Source organism: Euprymna scolopes, chromosome 6, assembly GCF_053919585.1.
Source record: "Euprymna scolopes isolate OS-2025 chromosome 6, ASM5391958v1, whole genome shotgun sequence".
In the NCBI taxonomy this organism is placed as follows: domain Eukaryota; kingdom Metazoa; phylum Mollusca; class Cephalopoda; order Sepiida; family Sepiolidae; genus Euprymna; species Euprymna scolopes.
In genome coordinates this window covers 11,812,313-11,831,594 of record NC_136487.1, presented here as the reverse complement: position 1 = coordinate 11,831,594, position 19,282 = coordinate 11,812,313, and the positions used below count along the sequence as shown (strand labels likewise).

General features: G+C 33.9%; 1 protein-coding gene across 2 annotated transcripts in view; it reads right to left on the bottom strand.

Annotated features, from left to right (window-relative positions):
• LOC145277511 (SID1 transmembrane family member 1-like) overlaps positions 1-19,282 on the bottom strand; it is a 171,813-nt gene that overhangs the window by 136,903 nt on the left and 15,628 nt on the right. For both annotated transcript variants that reach the window (XM_080128936.1, XM_080128935.1), the window contains exon 2: positions 1,480-1,601. In XM_080128936.1, coding sequence (XP_079985062.1) covers positions 1,480-1,601 — 122 coding nt within the window. The remainder of the gene's footprint in view (positions 1-1,479; positions 1,602-19,282) is intronic.

Here is a 19,282-nt window from a genome sequence, read left to right as displayed (position 1 = left end):
ACAATTGGAATTAACCCAGCAGATGTGATACGGGAAGTTGCCAACCGGTTAGAAATAACAAAGGATACCAGTGATGAACAGCATCTCTTTCATGGACATCAACAATGATTGAAGTCAAGAAGTTTCCTTAGTTCCAAACAACATCTGAGGAAAAGACCAGACTACAGTTGTGAACCAGATGGCTAGAGAATGGCACCCTTCATACTGTCATGAGAATCTCCAGAAACACTTTGAGTCCAATGGAAAAAAACTCAACCACTTGAGAATGAAAATGGGGCAATCAAAAGTTGCTTTGGCCAGACCAACTCCATCATTTGCGAATATGGAGAGACGGACCATACTATAAAACACTGCCCAACCGGTACAGCTTGAAACATCTTGCAGAGTACAACAAATGAAAAGGTCTGCATAAAAATATAGGGAAATTGTCATAAAATGACCACATGCTTAAAAGCAATGCAAAGAACTTTGTCAAGACAAGAAAATGCTCACTAGTTTGACAACGTATGATGTCATACGAATCGCCTCCTTAAATAAACTCTGTATTTTATAAAAAAGTACAGTTGTATTTTAAGCATTAGATTCTCGTAAATGTCCGCTCAGTTTGATTGGAAGCTACAGAAATCTACAAAATATGCCGAATGCTGATCCAGTTAATCAGCCAATCAAAAAACAATAATAAATGCTGTTAGCCAATAAGGAGCAAAGCAGACGACTTTTGATGAACTGGAAGAAAAAAGTTTTTTTTAATTTTAATCAGTCATAACAATGGAGCACATAAAAATAAATAAAATATTACAAACGCCAGAGCAAGTTCTAATATATTGTCAAGAAAACAAATTAATACTATCAGAATTGAGGTGCAGGAAATGTGGTAGGAAGTGCAGCATAAAAATACAAGCTTTTGTTAGTGATGGTTTCGCTTGGAGGTGCTCAAACTCTAATCTCCAACTCTAAACCTTAACCCTATCCACCACAAAAAAAAAAACAAAAAAACTGGTGCTTAAAGTGCACTAGTACCTTAGTTTTTAATCATGCAAAAAAAAAATGTCTTTATTTATTTACACAAAAAAATAAAACTATTTATTCATGAACGTTACAGTAAGTTGTTGTTATATTTTTTTTTTTTTTTTTCCACTTTTTAAAAAAATTATAATTAGTATCCTATAAATGTTGTTATTTTCTGTTTCCTAGCATATTCCGACGGTTTACATCAGTTTCCGGTCAGGCCCAAATGAACATTTATGAGAATCTGTTGCTTAAAATGCAACAATACTAAAAAAAAGAGTACAAAATGGGATAAATCTAAATGTGGGGTTTTCATATCGCGCTTGCCTACTGAATCAGCCAAAACTGTGGATTTTTTAGGGGACTCTCATATTGATAGCATATAATAGGATTGATATGTGAACAAAATTCAGACAAACATTATATCACACTTAATGATTTGATAAAATAAATAAATTTGAGGATACTCACTGAAAATCTAAGTAAAAGGGAATGGTCCATGAAATGACCCCCTCTTGTTGTCGGACAACAAATATAACTGGGAAATTATCCAGGGAACCCTTACTTTGGGTTGATACCCGCAGGGCAGTTGTCTACAATGAAAAAAAGGATACCAAACATTTAGATGAAAAAAGTTAGAATTCAGTATTTCAAATCAAAAACAATGCAAAATTTTTTTAAAGTGTTAGGAATTTCTATACAAATTCATTGACTCAATAATAAATATCAGACCATGACTAAATTAACAAATAAATTAATTATTATAGAATCATCTCAAATAAGGGCGATATTGTAAGATGTTGTAGATTGGTTGGTTGGTTGTTTTACGGCATATCAACCCTTTTCGGATTATTTAATGCCGAATTCAAAGATTTTGAAGAAAGATTTTTTCTAATAGAATATATTTGTTGTTTTCACGTCGGTTTCTATTTAACCCATAGTTGGGACCCTAACAGGTACCACCACTCCGGGTCAGAGTGGACCTGGGAGCAATGGTAATTAAAGGGTGGCTCCACACTCCCCAAAGCCCACAAGCTGGGGCCTCACCACTGGATATAGTTTAAGGTCATATCCAGGACCAGATGTTGTAGAAGAATAGCAGAAAACAACACAAAAATTGTTAATACACCAGTGGGTTACTTCCCCTTAGAGAGAGAGACTCAGACAACAGAATGCGAAAGCATGTTTCCCCACGGTGTGCAAAATTTCACATGGATGAATACAAGACTGCACTTGATCCTATACCCACCTCATGTGGTAGAGATCACCATGAGAATGAACAAAGCCGTTTTATTGTTATGTTACGTGTATTTGTTACATTTGTCAATTTGTCAATGTGTGAATAAAACGTGTGTAAATGTATTTGGATGTACGTTTCTCCTTATTCTGTGTCCCCCAAGGTGTTGAGTTCCATACGTATGTTTTTCCTTTGCAAAGAGATAAGTAATGAAAATAAATACAAGTATACTGATTACAAACACAACTTACCTCTCTCTCTCTCTCTCCTTTTGATGAATTTCTGTACATTTAATAAATTAAAAAATAACCTTATGGAAAATGATATACGTTTTAATCTAAATATTTTGCTCCATTCTTTATAACAACAAATTATTTTTTGATATAAAAAATTGATTGATTGATTATACAACTTTTATAAAAATGAAAACTGGATATTAAAATTTTGTACAATGTTTTTTGCAACTTTGCTTTGTGGTGGTGGGAGGGTAGAGGCTGACCTACCATGTAGTTTGATAGCAGAGTTCTTTAGAACAAGAGAGAGAGAGAGAGAGAGAGAGAGAAAGAGAGAGAGAGAGAGAAAGAGAGAGAGAGAGAGAGAGAGAGAGAAGGATTTCAGAAGTAAAAAAAGAAAGAAAAAATCAACAGAGATTTAGGAGAAGAAATGGTTGAAGAAAAGAAAAGAAGAAATGGTAATCCCACCTAGAGGGTGGGAGAAAACACAGATTCATAAAAAAAAAAAAAAACATTCGTTTTAACTTCTGCCTTCCAAACAACATATGTTGACTTGGGCCAACAGCCCAAAGTTGGAGAGGCCAAGTAGACAGACATAAATTGCCTTGACCATCCACTTTCTTTCAGCTAAAGAAAACCTGAACAAAAACAGAACATATTACGTGGTAATTACCTACCTGGATTTTAAAACCAAATAATATAAACATTGCATAGGGTAGAATTAGCTGCAAGGTTCTTGGCAAGGAATTTGGCTTTGCCTGATACTGATGAGATTACCTCGGGTCCATTAATGATGGTTGGGATAAAGCACATATTTCTGTTTAGGACCCTGTTTGCTATTTACCAAAACTGGTGGGAACCAAGCCGCTGCTCAGCTATTTTGGACTTAACAGACTGAGCATACAACTCTCTCGCGTTCTTTATTACTCTTTTACAGTGGTTGCTGGCAGTCCTGAAAGTGGTTTTAGTCTCAGTACATCTATTATGTTGGAAGCAATGGACAAAGTGATTTCTGTGCACAATGGCAGCAGCACATTCTGAAGAGAACCACAGCTGGCTGTAAAGTTTTTGCTGGAAGTTTTTGGAGGGTATGAAACGGTCTATACCTACAATTAACCATTCTGTCAGGTCTGATACTATAGAGGATACATCCTTTTTAAACATGGAATGCAGAGGTAGATCTGATATAAATGTACAGAAGCTATCCCAGTCAGCCATAGAGTATCAATATACTATACGATAGAGAGGTACATCTGAGGACTTATTACTTTTCATTTTTATCTTAACTGATATAACTGAGTGGTTGGAATATCCCAGTGGAGACAGAACAGAAGATGTTGTAAGAAAAAGGTCTAGAAGACTTGCATACTGATCGTCATTGGGCGTTGCTCAATATCTTTGGTATAGCAGCTGTGTCCAAACCAAACTTCATGTTCACATGGGCAACACCGGGTATCCATGCTAGTCTATTATATAAAAGCCAAAATGTGTGTGTGTGTTTGTGTATGTGTGTGCATTTTTTGTGTATGTCTGGCAAAGGCTTTTTTCAGGGGGCGCTCGGTCCCATATTTTTAAAACTTTTTATATACTGTCTAGATTATAAGATTTACGAAACGAGGTCATGTGTATCTTTAATTTCGTTGATTTTCATAATATTTTTTACTCTCCGCGTGTTTCTTTTGCTTTTCAGTATAAAAGCGAAACTGAACCCGTAGCAAAACACTCGGGCAGGGACGTCAAGAAAAGCAATGAAATTTGATCAATGCAGGGGAAACCCCTTATATCAGACAATTGCTATTCATTTGAACACTCCCCTTTAAATGGGGAGCTGGGTTTCCCCAACATCTTGGAGAGAAATGCAGAAATTGGCGTGCAGCCAAAGTACATTTCATTTCCGTATAGCGTGATGTTTGACCTCATTAAGTTCACACACCTGTCATTTAACTTTTTAATCGTTAAATCAAAACGCTTTTCATTCCTCTTCTTTCGTGGCCGAGCAGGTAAGATTCCATTTTTTCCCCCCCTTTCTTTTTCACCTTCACGTCAAGGCTTCGGGTTCGAGCCTACCTTCCTACCAAAACATTTTTTTCTTTTACATCTCCAAAACACCCAGGCAACGCCAGGCACCCCCGCCAGTCTATTATATAAAGAAGAGATGTTGGTGTGTTTGTATGTCTGCTAAAACTTTTCTCATACGCATCGTACATATACCAACTCGGCATCATTAGAAAGAATGATCTCTTGGACAAATATCTAAATATTAGAAAAAATGGTCAATTATTTTGTGTAGAAATTGCATTTTATTTCAAGCAGGGTCACCCAAAATCGTCACTTTCTAAACGATTTCAATAACTGTGCATGCGTCAACCATTGTTCTGTGACTTAGTTTAAATACAAGAACTTTTAACGTGGTTTCATAATGAGCACTGTGGCCCAATGGATTAGAAGGTTGTCTCATAACCTTTAGTTTTGAGTTTCATGTATGCCTACTGGTGGACGTTTTTTCTTTTTTTAATACATACCTACAAACAGTTTACGAACATTCATTCCTGGTCAATTCATACATTACCTACAAACATTTTACGAACATTCATTCCTTGTCAATTCATACATATCTACAAACATTTTACGAACATTCATCTCCTTTGTTAAATCACATTCCATCCTACGAACACTTTGCCTCTCTTAATACAAATTGTTGGTAGTAAATAAAGTCAGTTCTCAACCTTCAATATTCGTCTGTCTTTAATTATATGGAGTCAGAATCTACACACTTTCAACGTTGTTTATTTCATGTATTCTTGGTTGTAGCCTCTATGGCATCCTTTCCTACCCCTAATCCTTTTATAAAAACAGAGAACATAATAGCATCTATGTAATTGTGGCCACATCGGTAAAAGGATTTGGTTACTAACTTCAGTTATACAAGTTCGTGCCGCCTGGAGCATGTCATTCCTTTTTTTTTTTTTTGTTTATTTTGCTTACAAAATTTTTTCACATATATTTTTGCTGCCCCCCCCCCCAATCAACATTGTCACATTTTTTTGCCCCGTTCTAAACTGTCAAAATGTATCATATTTAAATGGCTTTTACGATCGGGCAACGCTCCCCCCCCCCGGCCTCTGCTGTTAAATTTTGTTAAGACCAGTCAACGTCTCCCCCCATTGTCACAATTCCCCTCCTTCACTAGTTTATATGTGTGTGTGTGTGTGTGTGTGTGTGTGTGTGTGTGTGTGTGCAACTAGGTTATTAAAGAATATATCTTTAACAAAAACTCATCAAGAGAGAAAAGGCTTAATACTGTTAAAAGGAGCAACCTTTTTATCTGAAAGTTTGTTTTTTCCCCAACTCTTTTGGTATATATGCTTTACATCCAAATATTGAATCCATTTTCAATTTTCGATTGTTTTTAAATTTTTTTCTTGAATTTTTAATTCAATTATCCATTTCGATTGCTAATATTGCACCTGACATCTGGATGTATTCAATTTTCGTTTTGATTTTCCTGGTTATTTTATATATCGATACACTGTATCCTCACTCATAAGAACCTGACCTGACCATGTCAGCTTTCGGAACTAATCTATTGACCCCACCTCCTATTATAGAATCACTCTGAGATATACCATTTTTCCATCAAACCGATTGATATATATATATATATATATATATATATATATATGTGTGTGTATGTATGCATAGTAAATTTATCATGTTGGATTTTCAAAGTCAGATCCAAATAGCAATCTGTCTAGCATCTCGATATTTGATTTAGTCTAACTAATTTGTTGTCTTTTCATTCTACTATGTAATTGGCACAAATATATATATATATTTTTTTTTACATGGGGGGTCACCACTTATCAAGGCCTGAAGGCCACTCAGGGATAAGGGTTATTGCGTGTACAGTAATCGAGATAGTATTGTAGTAATCATTAGTATTGGGGGTTTTGATAGAGTGTCTTACTTAAGGGGGCGGTTTGTCAGGAGTTTGTTTATGTTGGACTTGAAGACGTCCAAGTTGTAGTCAGGTGGGAAACAGGCAAGCGGCAGAGAGTTCCACTGGCGTGCAGTTCTAAGAAAGAAGCTTTGCTCATAGAATCTACGTTTGGATTTAGGCACAGATATCTCCAGTTTTTTAATGAAAATACTTACACACACACACACACACACACACACACACCCACACACACGTACATACACACACGTACATACACACATATATGAAAATGATTCTCACTTTAGGTTATTATTTCAAATATTGTAAATAAACCCAGGAGTCGTAAACAATTGACTGATAAAGTTACAGGATATAACTGTAATATTTTTTGAAAACAAAGTAAAATGATCCACAGAACTGTATCGTTTTGTGAAAATGTTTACATTTTTATCTTATTGAAACAAGGATATAAGTTTTCCGGTTCCTCTAGTGAGGTGATACATTGTTCTAAGCATGTGGTGTTGTAGAATGCCTCGATCATCATCTATTATATATGTATGTGTGCAAGTCCAGCAAAAACTGTAAAAATCCAAAACACACACAAAGTTTATATTTTCTTCATCAGCGTTGCCTCAAATGATTAATTCTTTGGGGGGGGGGGGGCAAATAATTCATTGCAAGTAAAATTTTATTGTTACTTTCATCTGTGTATATATTTCTTTCCTTTTGAAAATGAATAAATGTGTTAATTTAGAATGTTTTCTAATGATTGTTGCAATTAGCTTAGTTGTTACACTTATCTTAAGTTTGTTGCAATATTTTTTACATAATTAGACGAAGGTTCTAGTTATAGACACTGGCGATAGGAACTGACCAATTCTGCTAGCAACCAATCAGACACCAGAATCACGCCATAAGAATACGGGATCATTTAAAATTTCCTCATATAATTTTTCGGGTCCAGACGAGAAAGACCTTTGCTCTTTGTTTGAAAATTTTTAAAGTTCAAGACTTATACAGATTAGCTACCCACCAAAAACTCTATTTTTCATCTCAGGACTTATACAGATTAGCTACTCATCAGAAACTCTTCTAAAATTAAATATGGCTTTCAACACAAAAAGTTGTTGCAGAATGCCTCATCTGTTATAATCAGGAAATTATAGTCAGAGTAAGAAAACTTATCCTTCCTTGACAAAGTTCATAACCAGTTTCAAAATCTAGTAGGTGATGCCCTTTTCTCTTCTTTGCAACCTCTTTCCCACAGAAGAGACGTTGCGAGCCTGTCTCTGCTCTATCGTTATTTTCATACCAAGTGCTCATCTGAGCTACAATCTATCATTCCTCCTTGCCAAACTTTCACCAAAAGCACTCATCTAGCTACAACTACAATCAACAATTTCCCCCACTCTCTATCTGTGCCTAAATCTAAACATAAATTCCATGAACAAAGCTTCTTTCCTAGAACTGTCTGCTTGTGGAACTCTGTTCTACTGGCCTACTTTCCAGCTGATTACGATATTGTCATCCTCAAGTCCAATGTAAACAAGTTCTTGTTGAGCCGTCCTCTAAAATAATCTATTTCTACCTTACTTCCACCATTAACTATTACTATAATGTTATCCTGGTGACCACCGTATACTCATGAACCCTTATCCTTAAGTGATCTTCAGGCCTTGATAAGTATTTTATATGTCAGGCTTTTTTTTTTGCACTTGCGATATTAGGCTGCATAAGGTGTTAAGTTTGGTCAAAATTGCCTCTCCTTTCTTTCGTCAGATTATTTTGATTATTGATTATCGATGCTTTTTGAAGACATTCTCATAAAAACCTATTTAAGAACACTGCCAGTACCTTTGTGTGAAATTTCATAAAAATTGGCCCAGCCGTTTTCGAGTCCATAGGGAACTCACACACAGGCGTACACATACACACAAAGTTCCTTTTATATAATAGTAGAAGATATATATATATATATATATATATATATATATATATATATATATATATATATATTAAAAATTCAAAGATGGCATAACTAACAGAAAACACAATTGCAACTTCTCTCCCAATTTTCGAATTTTGTAATCATGCCCATATTTCATTTATTTTCTTTTAAAGTTGATTATTTCCTTTTCTTCCGATGAGTAAGAGCGGAAAAAATTGACATAATAATTACATGAATGATTCTGCGCTACGAAACAGGTGCTGTCAGGAATTGAACATTTCAACATGCTTAAAGAAATAAACGGTAAGATGGTCAACATCTTGAAATTTAAAATATAAACTTTTTGTCATCTTCTTCTTCTATTATATAAATCTCAAACGTTGGTTTGTTTGTGCGTTTGTGTGTGCATGTGTTTGGGTGTTTGTATGTCCGCTAAAAACTTTTGTCAGCTACATCTATATATATTTATTATACCATCTCTATTCAAGTTAAAACATACTTATCAAAGTATTATTATGTACATCTATATCAAAAACACTTGTAAACGTTTTTTTTTATTTTTTTATTTTTTATTTCCATACTTTGTGGACCAGGCACGTACGCAGACCCCCACAATTTTAATGAATCATCATTATGCCAGATCAAACATACCCATTCCTGTGTCTCAATACATCTATCATTATGTGATCAGTTTTCTATAATAGTCAACCATATAGGAGCTTATTCGTGACCAGACACTCACACACACAGACGTTCAGCTTTATATATATATATATATATATATATATATATATATATATATATATATATATATATATTTGTAGTCATTGACATACAGTCCTGTTTCGTTGTATCACAACTCATTAGTGCCGCTAGACTAGCATCTTTCCCAAGCCAAGGATTGAACCTAGAACCGTCGTGTTGACAGTTGGCAGTTCTCCCACTTGACCGTGGAATCGACGCCCGTAAATAACTCGTCAGAATGTCTATTTAAATAGACACCCGCCACCACTTTTATAGTGCTCAAATCGCCTGTTCGTAAACAAACAAACAACGAGCTTCGCATTTTCAGCCAATTAAGTAGCGGGTGAGATTATTTACGACAGTGCTATATATATATATTAAAGAGTATATCTTTAACAAAAACTTATCAAGATAGAAAATACCGTTAAAAGGAGCAACCTTTTTATCTGAAAGTTTGTTTTTTTTCTACTCTTTTGGTATATATGCTTTACATCCAAATATTGAATCCATTTTCAATTGTTTTAAAGTTTTTTTCTTTAATTTTTTATTCAATAATTGCTAATATTGCACCTGATATCTGGCTGTATTCAATTTTCGTTTTGATTATGAAGCTTTCCCCTTTTGAAATATTAACTAGTTTGTTTTTCTGATTTTTTATCTGATCTTATTTAAAATTCTGTCAGTTCTGGTTCCCCTATGAGAGTTATAATACTATATTCCTGGTTATTTTATATACTGACACACTGTACCTTCACTAATAAGAACTTGACCTTGTCAGCTTTCGGAACTAATCTATTGATCCTTACCTTATTTTGGAATCACTATGAGGTATACCATTTTTTCATCAAATCGATTGATATCTATATATATAAAAATGTAACTGTTGGTTCGTTCGGAATTAATTGTCTAAAAAACCACTGGACGGATGGCTTCCACGTTTTGGTATAATATGTTTACTATATCCATGTGTGTTTTTATATATTTCTTTTTAATTATAACATTATACTTAATTTTTCTATGATAAATAGGTGTTTTTCTTTGTACAGAGAGGCCATTTTTTTTATTTAGGGACAATTATTTATTACCGCTTCCTGTCACGTGACCAGTGTTACAATTTAGCGGTTTTCCTGCTAGATCTGGAGATTTCGTTTGCAATCTAGCGGGGAATTCTAGAAAATCTGGAGATATTTGGCACCCACACACCCGCATTAGATTATTAAAAAATAAAGAAAACCTGAAAAGCGATTGAAAATACTTTAAAACATAAAATAAACTCATTCATGTAAGTAAAAAAAAGTAGTATTTATTGCCTTTGGTAACAATTATTTATTGATTATTTGTTTTGTTTTTCACCTTTTTTTCGACTAACCATTCTTAAATCTCACTATAAAATCGATTTTTCCAAGTACATTTTAGGTGGGGGGGGGGCATTCCAACCTCCGAAGGGGTTTGTATTACTGTACACATAGATTCGAAAAAGTTGTAAAAAAACAAATATATAACAAATAAATGTTATCAAAGGCAAGATAAGTTACTTTTCTGCCAAACTGGATATATTTTTCGTATTTTTATTCAATGTAACATATTTATTCAGCTCGAAAAACATACAGTGTTTACCGATGTATTTGAAAATTCAAGATGGCGTCTCACACCGTAAGTTTGGAAAAAGGTGTTATAAATAAAAAACTATACAAAATACTATTAAAAACCCGCCGAATATATGTCAACCTATGTCACAGTAACATGTATTGAGAGAGTTTTTAACAGTATTTTATCCGGTTTTTTATTTATAACATCTTTTCCCAAACTTACCGTGTTAAAGAGAGAATCAGACTCCATCTTGAATGTTCCAATACATCGGTAAACACTGTATGGTTTTCGAGCTGAATAAACATGTTACATTGAATAAAAACACGAAAAATATATCCAGTTAGGTAGAAAAGTAACTTATCTTGCCTTTGATAACATTTATTTGTTATATATTTGTTTTTTGACAACTTTTTCGAATCTGTGTGTACAGTAATACAAACCCATAGTGAGAAAACACGGAACATTATGGATTTTTTTTTGGGGGGGGAATTAGCGATTTTTGAAAATTTCAGACGATAAGTTAAAAATCTAGCGATTTTCTGAACATTTCTTTCTCCTGATCTCGCGGGTTTTTTTTAAATCTCAGTTGACAACATTGCATTACTAAAAAAACACCACAGGCTTAATGTAAACAGAATAATGTAACTATGTGATTGAACTTTAATTTAAATTAACCACACGTGGTCGCAAAATGAATGCCGACGCTCAAAGTGTATACACATTTTGACTCCTCCCTTTACTTAAAAATTCACCAAAAATCAGGAAATTAACGAATTTTGATGAAAATTGCAGTATTTTTCAAATAATGATCGCAGAATATAATGAACTAATTATTTTTACTTAACTATTAGTGAAAATGTTTTATTTTGTTTAAACAAAAAATACCTTTACTAAAGTTAAGGTTTTCAGTAGTAAATAAAAAATGCAAGAATTTATTTTTGCTTTTTTTAAAGCATCGTAATTTGTAACAATAAAAAATAATTTTTACAGTAACATTACGAAAAAAGCCCCTAAAGTCCGTATTAATGTATTCGATATAACTCGAAGAAAAATGAATTCTAGCATACTATTCAGGAAATTAAAGATTCAATTAGATTCCTATTTCAGTCATCTAAATTATTTAGGGTGAAATGAGTTTAGGAATTTATAGCCAAACCTAAATATTTTTTTTTGGTAAATATCCAGATACGCTACTACAGAACACCGACCACTCTAATTTGTTTGTTTGCGCGCGCCCCAACATCACATCCTCGCCCCCCCGCTCGCGCCCCCAATGTACAAAGTAAAATCTTCGGAAAATGTTAAATGGTGTTCTAATTGGTAAATGTCGGTGCATTACTTACGGAAAATTTGAAAATTCGATGTTCCAGGTAAAAAAAAAAAAAAAACAGATAAATTACCCCCCCCCACTCCAACTTGGTGTGCTTTCCTTGTCTTATTTTATTTCTTTTTCAGCTAATTTTAAATTTTCCGCCCAAAAAGCGCTATAATATATTTTTGAAAATTAGAAAATTCTATGTCCTGGAAAAAAAAAAACCCTCCCCCAACATAGTTTGCTTGGTGAAGCCGTCGTTTATGCTACAGCGTGCATACGCGTAGCATAAACGGAAGCTGCAAAATGGTGGAAAGAAGTTCTGGGTTCAGGGGTAAATACCATGCAAACGGTAAATTTGCCCCAAGTTTGACAATCAGATTCATTGTCAGCGACCTCAATTACCTATAAAAAAACAAATTAGAGTGGTCGGATTTCTGTAGTAGCGTATCTGGATATTTACCTTTTTTTTTTCTTGCTTAAAAAAAATAGCATTAATACAGTAAGTTAGGTAAACTGACTTTTTCATTTAAAAATGGAATTATTTATTAACTTTTTTTTTTTTAATTTTTTTTTTAATAAATATTTTGTGTTTTATATACATAAAGTACAATTGTTGAATGTTACTGTTTTGATTATATTCGTTTGGGGGGGGCACAATTAAAAAATTAAGAAAGATTAAAATGAAGCGAAATTTAAGTTTCCGTTCCATTTTTACAACAACCGTAAAACAGTGCATACTCAGCAAGTTTTATCGTAATTTATAAGCATATTGAAACACTAAATCAACATTTTATTTATTTTTTTGCATAATTAATGATGGAAGTATTTTTCTGTTTATTTTCTTAACATCTGTTAAAAAAAAATAAATAATTTGTACATACTCTTGAAAAAAAGAATCAAACTTTTCTCTACTTTCACATGTGTTCCATTTTAACAAACTGAGCCACAGCAACGCGTGGCCAGGTACAGCTACTATATATATATATATATATATATATATATATATAAGTTATAAAATGTATATGGCGATTAAGCTACACTGAATATTCTGTGTTTCATCCACTCTAGGATTCTTCAGGCTTATGTATATATATATATATATATATATATATATATATATATATATATAGTAAATTTATCATATTGGATTTTCAAAGTCAGATCCAAATAGCAATCTGTCTAGCATCTGGATATTTGATTTGGACTCACTCATTTGTTGTCTTTTCCTTCTGCCATGTCATTGGCACAAATATATTGATTTACCTTCAGTTTTTAAATGAAAATACTCATACACACATGCACACACACACACACACATACGTAAAAATGATTCTCACTTTAGGTTATTATTTCAAATATTGTAAATAAACCCAGGAGTCGTAAACAATTGACTGATAAAGTTACAGGATATAACTGTATTATTGTCGTCCTCAAGTCCAATGTAAACAAGTTCTTATTGAGCCGTCCTCCAAAATAATCTATTTCTACCCTACTTCCACCACTAGCTATTACTACAACGTTATCCCGATGACCACCACCGTATACTCATTAACCCTTATCCTTAAGTGGTCTTCTAGTAAAAAAAAAAATAATTTTGGCAGGAGTCAGAATCAGAGTTTTTTTTTTTTTTTCTCCAAAGTCGGGGAGTCAGATTTTTTTTAGACGACTTCCCATCTCTTATTATATAATCAAAAATTCAAACATTCTACTACAACTTTGGAAATTTTTTAGAGTTCAATTTTGACCTTCGGCTCAGAAAATTGTTTCCATTATAATAGATAAAAGAGTTGAATGTTAATAGCAATATAACACAGCGCAAATAAGCGCATATGAGTGCGTGGGAAAATATAACCAACAGCAAAGGATGGCTGGTTTGCGAAGAGAGCAGCAGCAGCAATAGACGAAAAATGCTCATATGCAAATTAGGGAGTGTGTGTGTGTGAAAAGAAATAGGAAAAAAGGAGAAAAAATGCAACACGTGGCCAGAAAAAGCAAAGTCGGCATTGAAGAAAGTGGATGTGTAAAGTCGATGATGGCTGGCATGCGGTTGGAGGAAAGAGAAATGTGCCAGGCTAGATGGAGCCTAGATGGTTATTGACATGGCTCTTAGTTCAAAACAACTTTTATTAAAATAAAATCATTATATATATATAATCATGAGTATACATGAATATATAGTCTGGGAAGTTTTAACCTTTAAAATTATATGAAAAGAAAAAAAACCTTTTGTCCTAAGTCTTTTATTGAAAAACTTCCTGGCTTGTAAGTTAATTAATCTATTGCAATCACTACACTAGTCTATTTCAAAGAATTTATGCTAGTCTTAACATTATTGTTGGGATCACCAGTTGTTTACCATGAAACATTGTTTCGATGATTTAAAAACAAAACAAGATTTTATATCATAGTTCTCCAGCAGTGTTGATCAAACTCTACTTCCCTTAAAAGCATTATGGCTATATATAGCCCAGTTAACATGATGATTAAAAAAATAAAAAATGAAAAAAGGGCTAACCGAGTTTCATTCCTTGCTCAACTGAGCTAAAGCGAGGAAAATTGTGATCTAAACAAAAAATCATGAAAATGGCAAAGGATAGAAAAACAAATACAAATAAATAAATGAACAAGGAAAAAATCACATAGAAATCAAATTAAGTCCTAAGAGATTTTCTTTTTGTTTACAAAGAGAAGATCTCAAGGACTTAATAAAAATGATTTCTAGGATTTTTAAATGAAAAGGTGAGTGCGACCTGGTTAGGATTATGAACATTTCGACATTAAAGTTTGTGAGACAAACACAGTTATTTATGAGGTGCTCGCAGATTGCAGAACCATATGTATTACTTAGAAAATCCAAAGTAGAAAAATTTGCATAACGAATCTTTGATGGTACATGTTGTTTTAAGCGAAAATCCAATCTTTACAATGTCTGCCCAACATAGTGTGTGCTGCAGCTATATTTGATTAAATAAATAATAGAATTATAAAGGTGGGGGAGAACATCTTTGCTTATGTATGACAACATAGGTCTAGGTGACCTTAAGGTGAAACTAAATGACGTCGCACATTCATATGCTGGCAAGCCTGTTTCGTTTTGTGAATCAAAATGGTCAAGTGAACATTATTGTACAATCAAATCACTTCACCATAATAAATCTTTAGTAATCACAAAACCCAACAAAGGCGTTGTCATGATGGATTATCAGGATTACGTCAATAAAACGATGACTATCTTGGGGGACATTTCTAAATTCATCAAATTAGGTCCAGTAGAGACATGTGATTCTACTATCTCTATTGAGACTAGCCCTTTTTTCATTTTTTATTTGTTTTAATCATGTTAATTGGTCATTGAAACATTTTTAACAAGCATCAACTCTCTAATTTAATGTTTAGAAATCTTTTAAAAATCGGAATCGGTACTTGTATCAGAATTGAGAATTTAGAACAGAATTGGTAATATGAGAATCTGGAAAAATTTTATAATCGTCCCGTCCCATCACTAATATATATATATCTATATATATATATATATATATATATATATATATATATATCAGTTTTTATTAATTACCATTTCCACTATATATATATATATATATATATATATATATATATATATATATATATATATATATATATATATATATATATTCAAACTAACAATAAATTATTCCAAATAAATCCAAATTAGGAAATTTTAAAAATTCTTGGAAATAGCCTAAGCAAACAAGCCAACATGATCAGATCAAATAAAAAGTTATTTAACCCAACTCCTTCTTACTGAGAAAGGAGGATCCACCAAAATGCAAACATAGACACAAACTTCCAATAAAACACATACCGTTAGAATGCAAAATTTTACTTAAAATAGAACAACTCAAATATTAAATGAAATTTCAAGAAAAAAAAGTAAGAAACAACTAAATGTCCAATCAATAAAACTAAGTATGGTTTCCCAATTATTTTTTTAATATATTTATTTGCTGTTTCGTTTCTATGTATTTTAATGTTTTCATTTATAGTTAGTTTTTGTGATGATAATTCAACTGTTGAATTTACTTCATCTCTGCCTTTTTTTTTTTTTTACACAGGAGTTACCACTTATCAAGGTATGTTTGATCTGGCAGAATGGTGGTTCATTAAAATTGTGGGGTCTGCGTTCGCGCCTGGTTCAAGTCATTAGGACAACATCGTAGTAATCGTTAGTAGTGGAAATTTGGTAAATTGGATTACTTTAGAGGATGGTTCATCAAGAACTTGTTCACGTTGGACGTGAAGATAACCATATTGTAGTCAGTTGGAAAGCAAGCAATCGGAAGAGAGTTCCACAGGTGCATGGTTCTAAGAAAAAAGCTTTGTTCATGGAATCTACGTTTAGGTTTAGGTACAGGTAAAGAGTGGGGAAAATTATTGATAGTGTTTTCAGCTAGACGAGTGTTTTTCGTGAAAGTTTGGCGAGAGGGGACCATAGATTGAAGCTCAGATGAGCATTTGCCATGAAAATAACGATAAAGCAGATAAAGACAGGCTCACAACGTCTCTTCTGTGAGAAAGAGGTGGGCATGGAAAGAAAAAGGTAATCTCCCACCAGACTACAAAGTCTATTTTGAACTCTGTCAAGGCAAGATAAGATGCTTCTAATAGCTCCTGCCCAGATGTGGCAACAGTACTCCATTCTTGGACATACTTGGCTTTTATGCAGGTAGAAAATTGCATCAGCAGTGAGATATCTACGGGAGCAGTAGAATGATCCTACCATTTTTTCAGTGACCTTGGCAACAAATATGATGTACATGTTCCATTTGAGATCAGGAGTAAAGGTCAGACCCAGAAGTTTGTCAAAACATGTAGCCTCCCCAAGACGAGAGCCATTCATTTCAATTGATGCTAGACATATATCAGAACGTTGATGATATAAAGATAAAAGCTTGGTTTTAGATGCATAGAAAGTAATCAACCACCTCCTTCTCCATTGTACCACGTGCTCAAGATCAGAGGAGAGAGAATCAGAGAGAACTTGGTCATTTACGGCCTTTGATGTGTTACTATAGATGTCGTCAGCATAAATGTCTACAAATGATCTTAAGATGTGATTTGGGAGAGCATTGATGTAGATCATGAAGAGAGTCGGGCCCAGGATGGACCCTTGAGAGACTCCAGCATTAATACTGTGAGCTTCTGATTTCTGCCCATCAACCACTACTCTTATGAACCTATCAGAGAGAAATGATTTAATAATTGAGAAGACATTTCCAGCTATACCATAGCTGAAGATCTTGGGGAGTAGACCTTTATGCCATACTCTATCAAAGGCCTTTGATATGTCAAGAGCAATTGCCCTAGAAAGGAAACCTCTATCGAGAGATTCGCTCATCCTATAAGATATAATCTAGCACATCTAGCAGAACAGAAACCATATTGCATGTCAGTAAGTATGGGACTTTTCTGATGTAATATTTTTGTTGTTGATAAAATGTAATTTGCATAGGATTTTCTATCAGTAGGTTGTCCAGTTTTCTCTTTTATGAATTTGAAAAGAAATAATCTAAGAATATTATAGTTTTTTTCTTTTGTTTTTTGTTTTTGTTTTTGTTTTTTTCGCTCTTTTTCATGCCAAACAAGGTATACTGCCACTTGGAACATGAGGAACTATTACTTGGGATTGCGTCAAACAAGAAACTGTGGGGAGTTGAGTCTGTTCACATTAAATTTAAAATTTTGCAGATTAGTATAGTCAGTTCAGTAGGAAACAGAGAGGGAATTCCAAAGTCCAGTAGTCCAAGGGAAGAAACTATTAAAGTAGAAGCTTTTCCGGCATGTAGGGATCTCAACAGTGAAGGTGTGAGATTTTGCTGCTTGTAAAGTGAATTGGGAGTTTGTACGTCAGGAGGCACAAATTCTATGGATCTGTTAAAGCACATTCCATTAAAGCACTTGTAAAACCGGCATGGAGATGTGAAATTGCAGCAATGGGGCAGAGGTTGAAGCTTGACTGAAAGTGTGGGACCTATTAGATTTGAAACTCTTTTTGGACCCTGTCTAAGAATGAGAGACTAGTGATAGATTCACCAGTCCAGATGTGGCAAAAATACACCATACATGGGTGAACCATAGCTTTGTAAATATATAGAGTGCTCTCGGATATGAATAATTTTCTAACATGGTAAAGGGAGTTCACCTTATTTGCAGCAACCTTGGCAACGTCCTCAATATATTTGTTCCAATTCATGTTGCTGGTGAATATTAGCTTGAGAATTTTGACAGGTTTGTTGCCTGATCTTTAAAGCCAGGTGAATTGCATGAGCTTCAGCACTAAATATTGATACTTCATCTGACAAGCATTTTCCAAAAATGGTTTTATTTAATACTAGCATAGGTGCCCGGCATTGCCCAGGTGTTTGGAGGTGTGTGTTGAGCAAAAACAACAAAAAAAAAAAGTGGTAGTAGGAAGGCAGGCTCGAACCCGTAGCACGAAAGATGAAAAGAACAGGAAAAAAACATGACTTCTTTGCTGTTACGACCACTGCCAAACCGGAAGTGATGTAGGTTTAAACTAAGGCTAGGCAATCAAAAAGAGGGGATGACTTTTGAAAATATCGGCAAAAAAAGCGATCCCTCCCTGTAGAGAAGTGCTCAGTTGAGGGCGAAGAAATTAATGTTTTTAGCCAATTTTTCGATATTTGTCGTCTGAAGTGTCAAGCTTCAAAACAATACTGATCTTGTACAAATCCGTTGCCTCTGTTCAAAGTTTTAGGCAGATTTGCAAACATACATACATACACTTATATATTGGTAGCTCAAATTTTCGACCCAAACCGATTAAAAAGCTTGCCCTATCTCTGAATACCCTTTATGTAAAATTTCAAATGTTTAGACCAGAAATTGTCTGAGTAATTTGGTAGAGACCGAAGCAGTCAAAATTTTTTTAAATTTGACACCTATTCTGACCCCTTAACATTTATTGTTTTGGGCTCAAATCAAGTTATTAAGTTAGATCCATGTCCAAAGAACCTATATCTAAAATTTCAAGTATGTAGACCCAAAATTGTCGGAGGAGTTTGGTAGAGTTCTCAAAGGTCAAATCGTTAAACTTTGACCCCTTAACAGCCAAATTTCTGGCTGAAAACCGATCACATCGATTTTCCCAAATCTCAGTACCCTGTATATCTAAATGTCGAGTCTGTAGACTAAACATAGACAGAGTTATTGTGTAGGGAAATGTACACAGACACATTGACAAACAGACAGACACTTTCACTTTTAT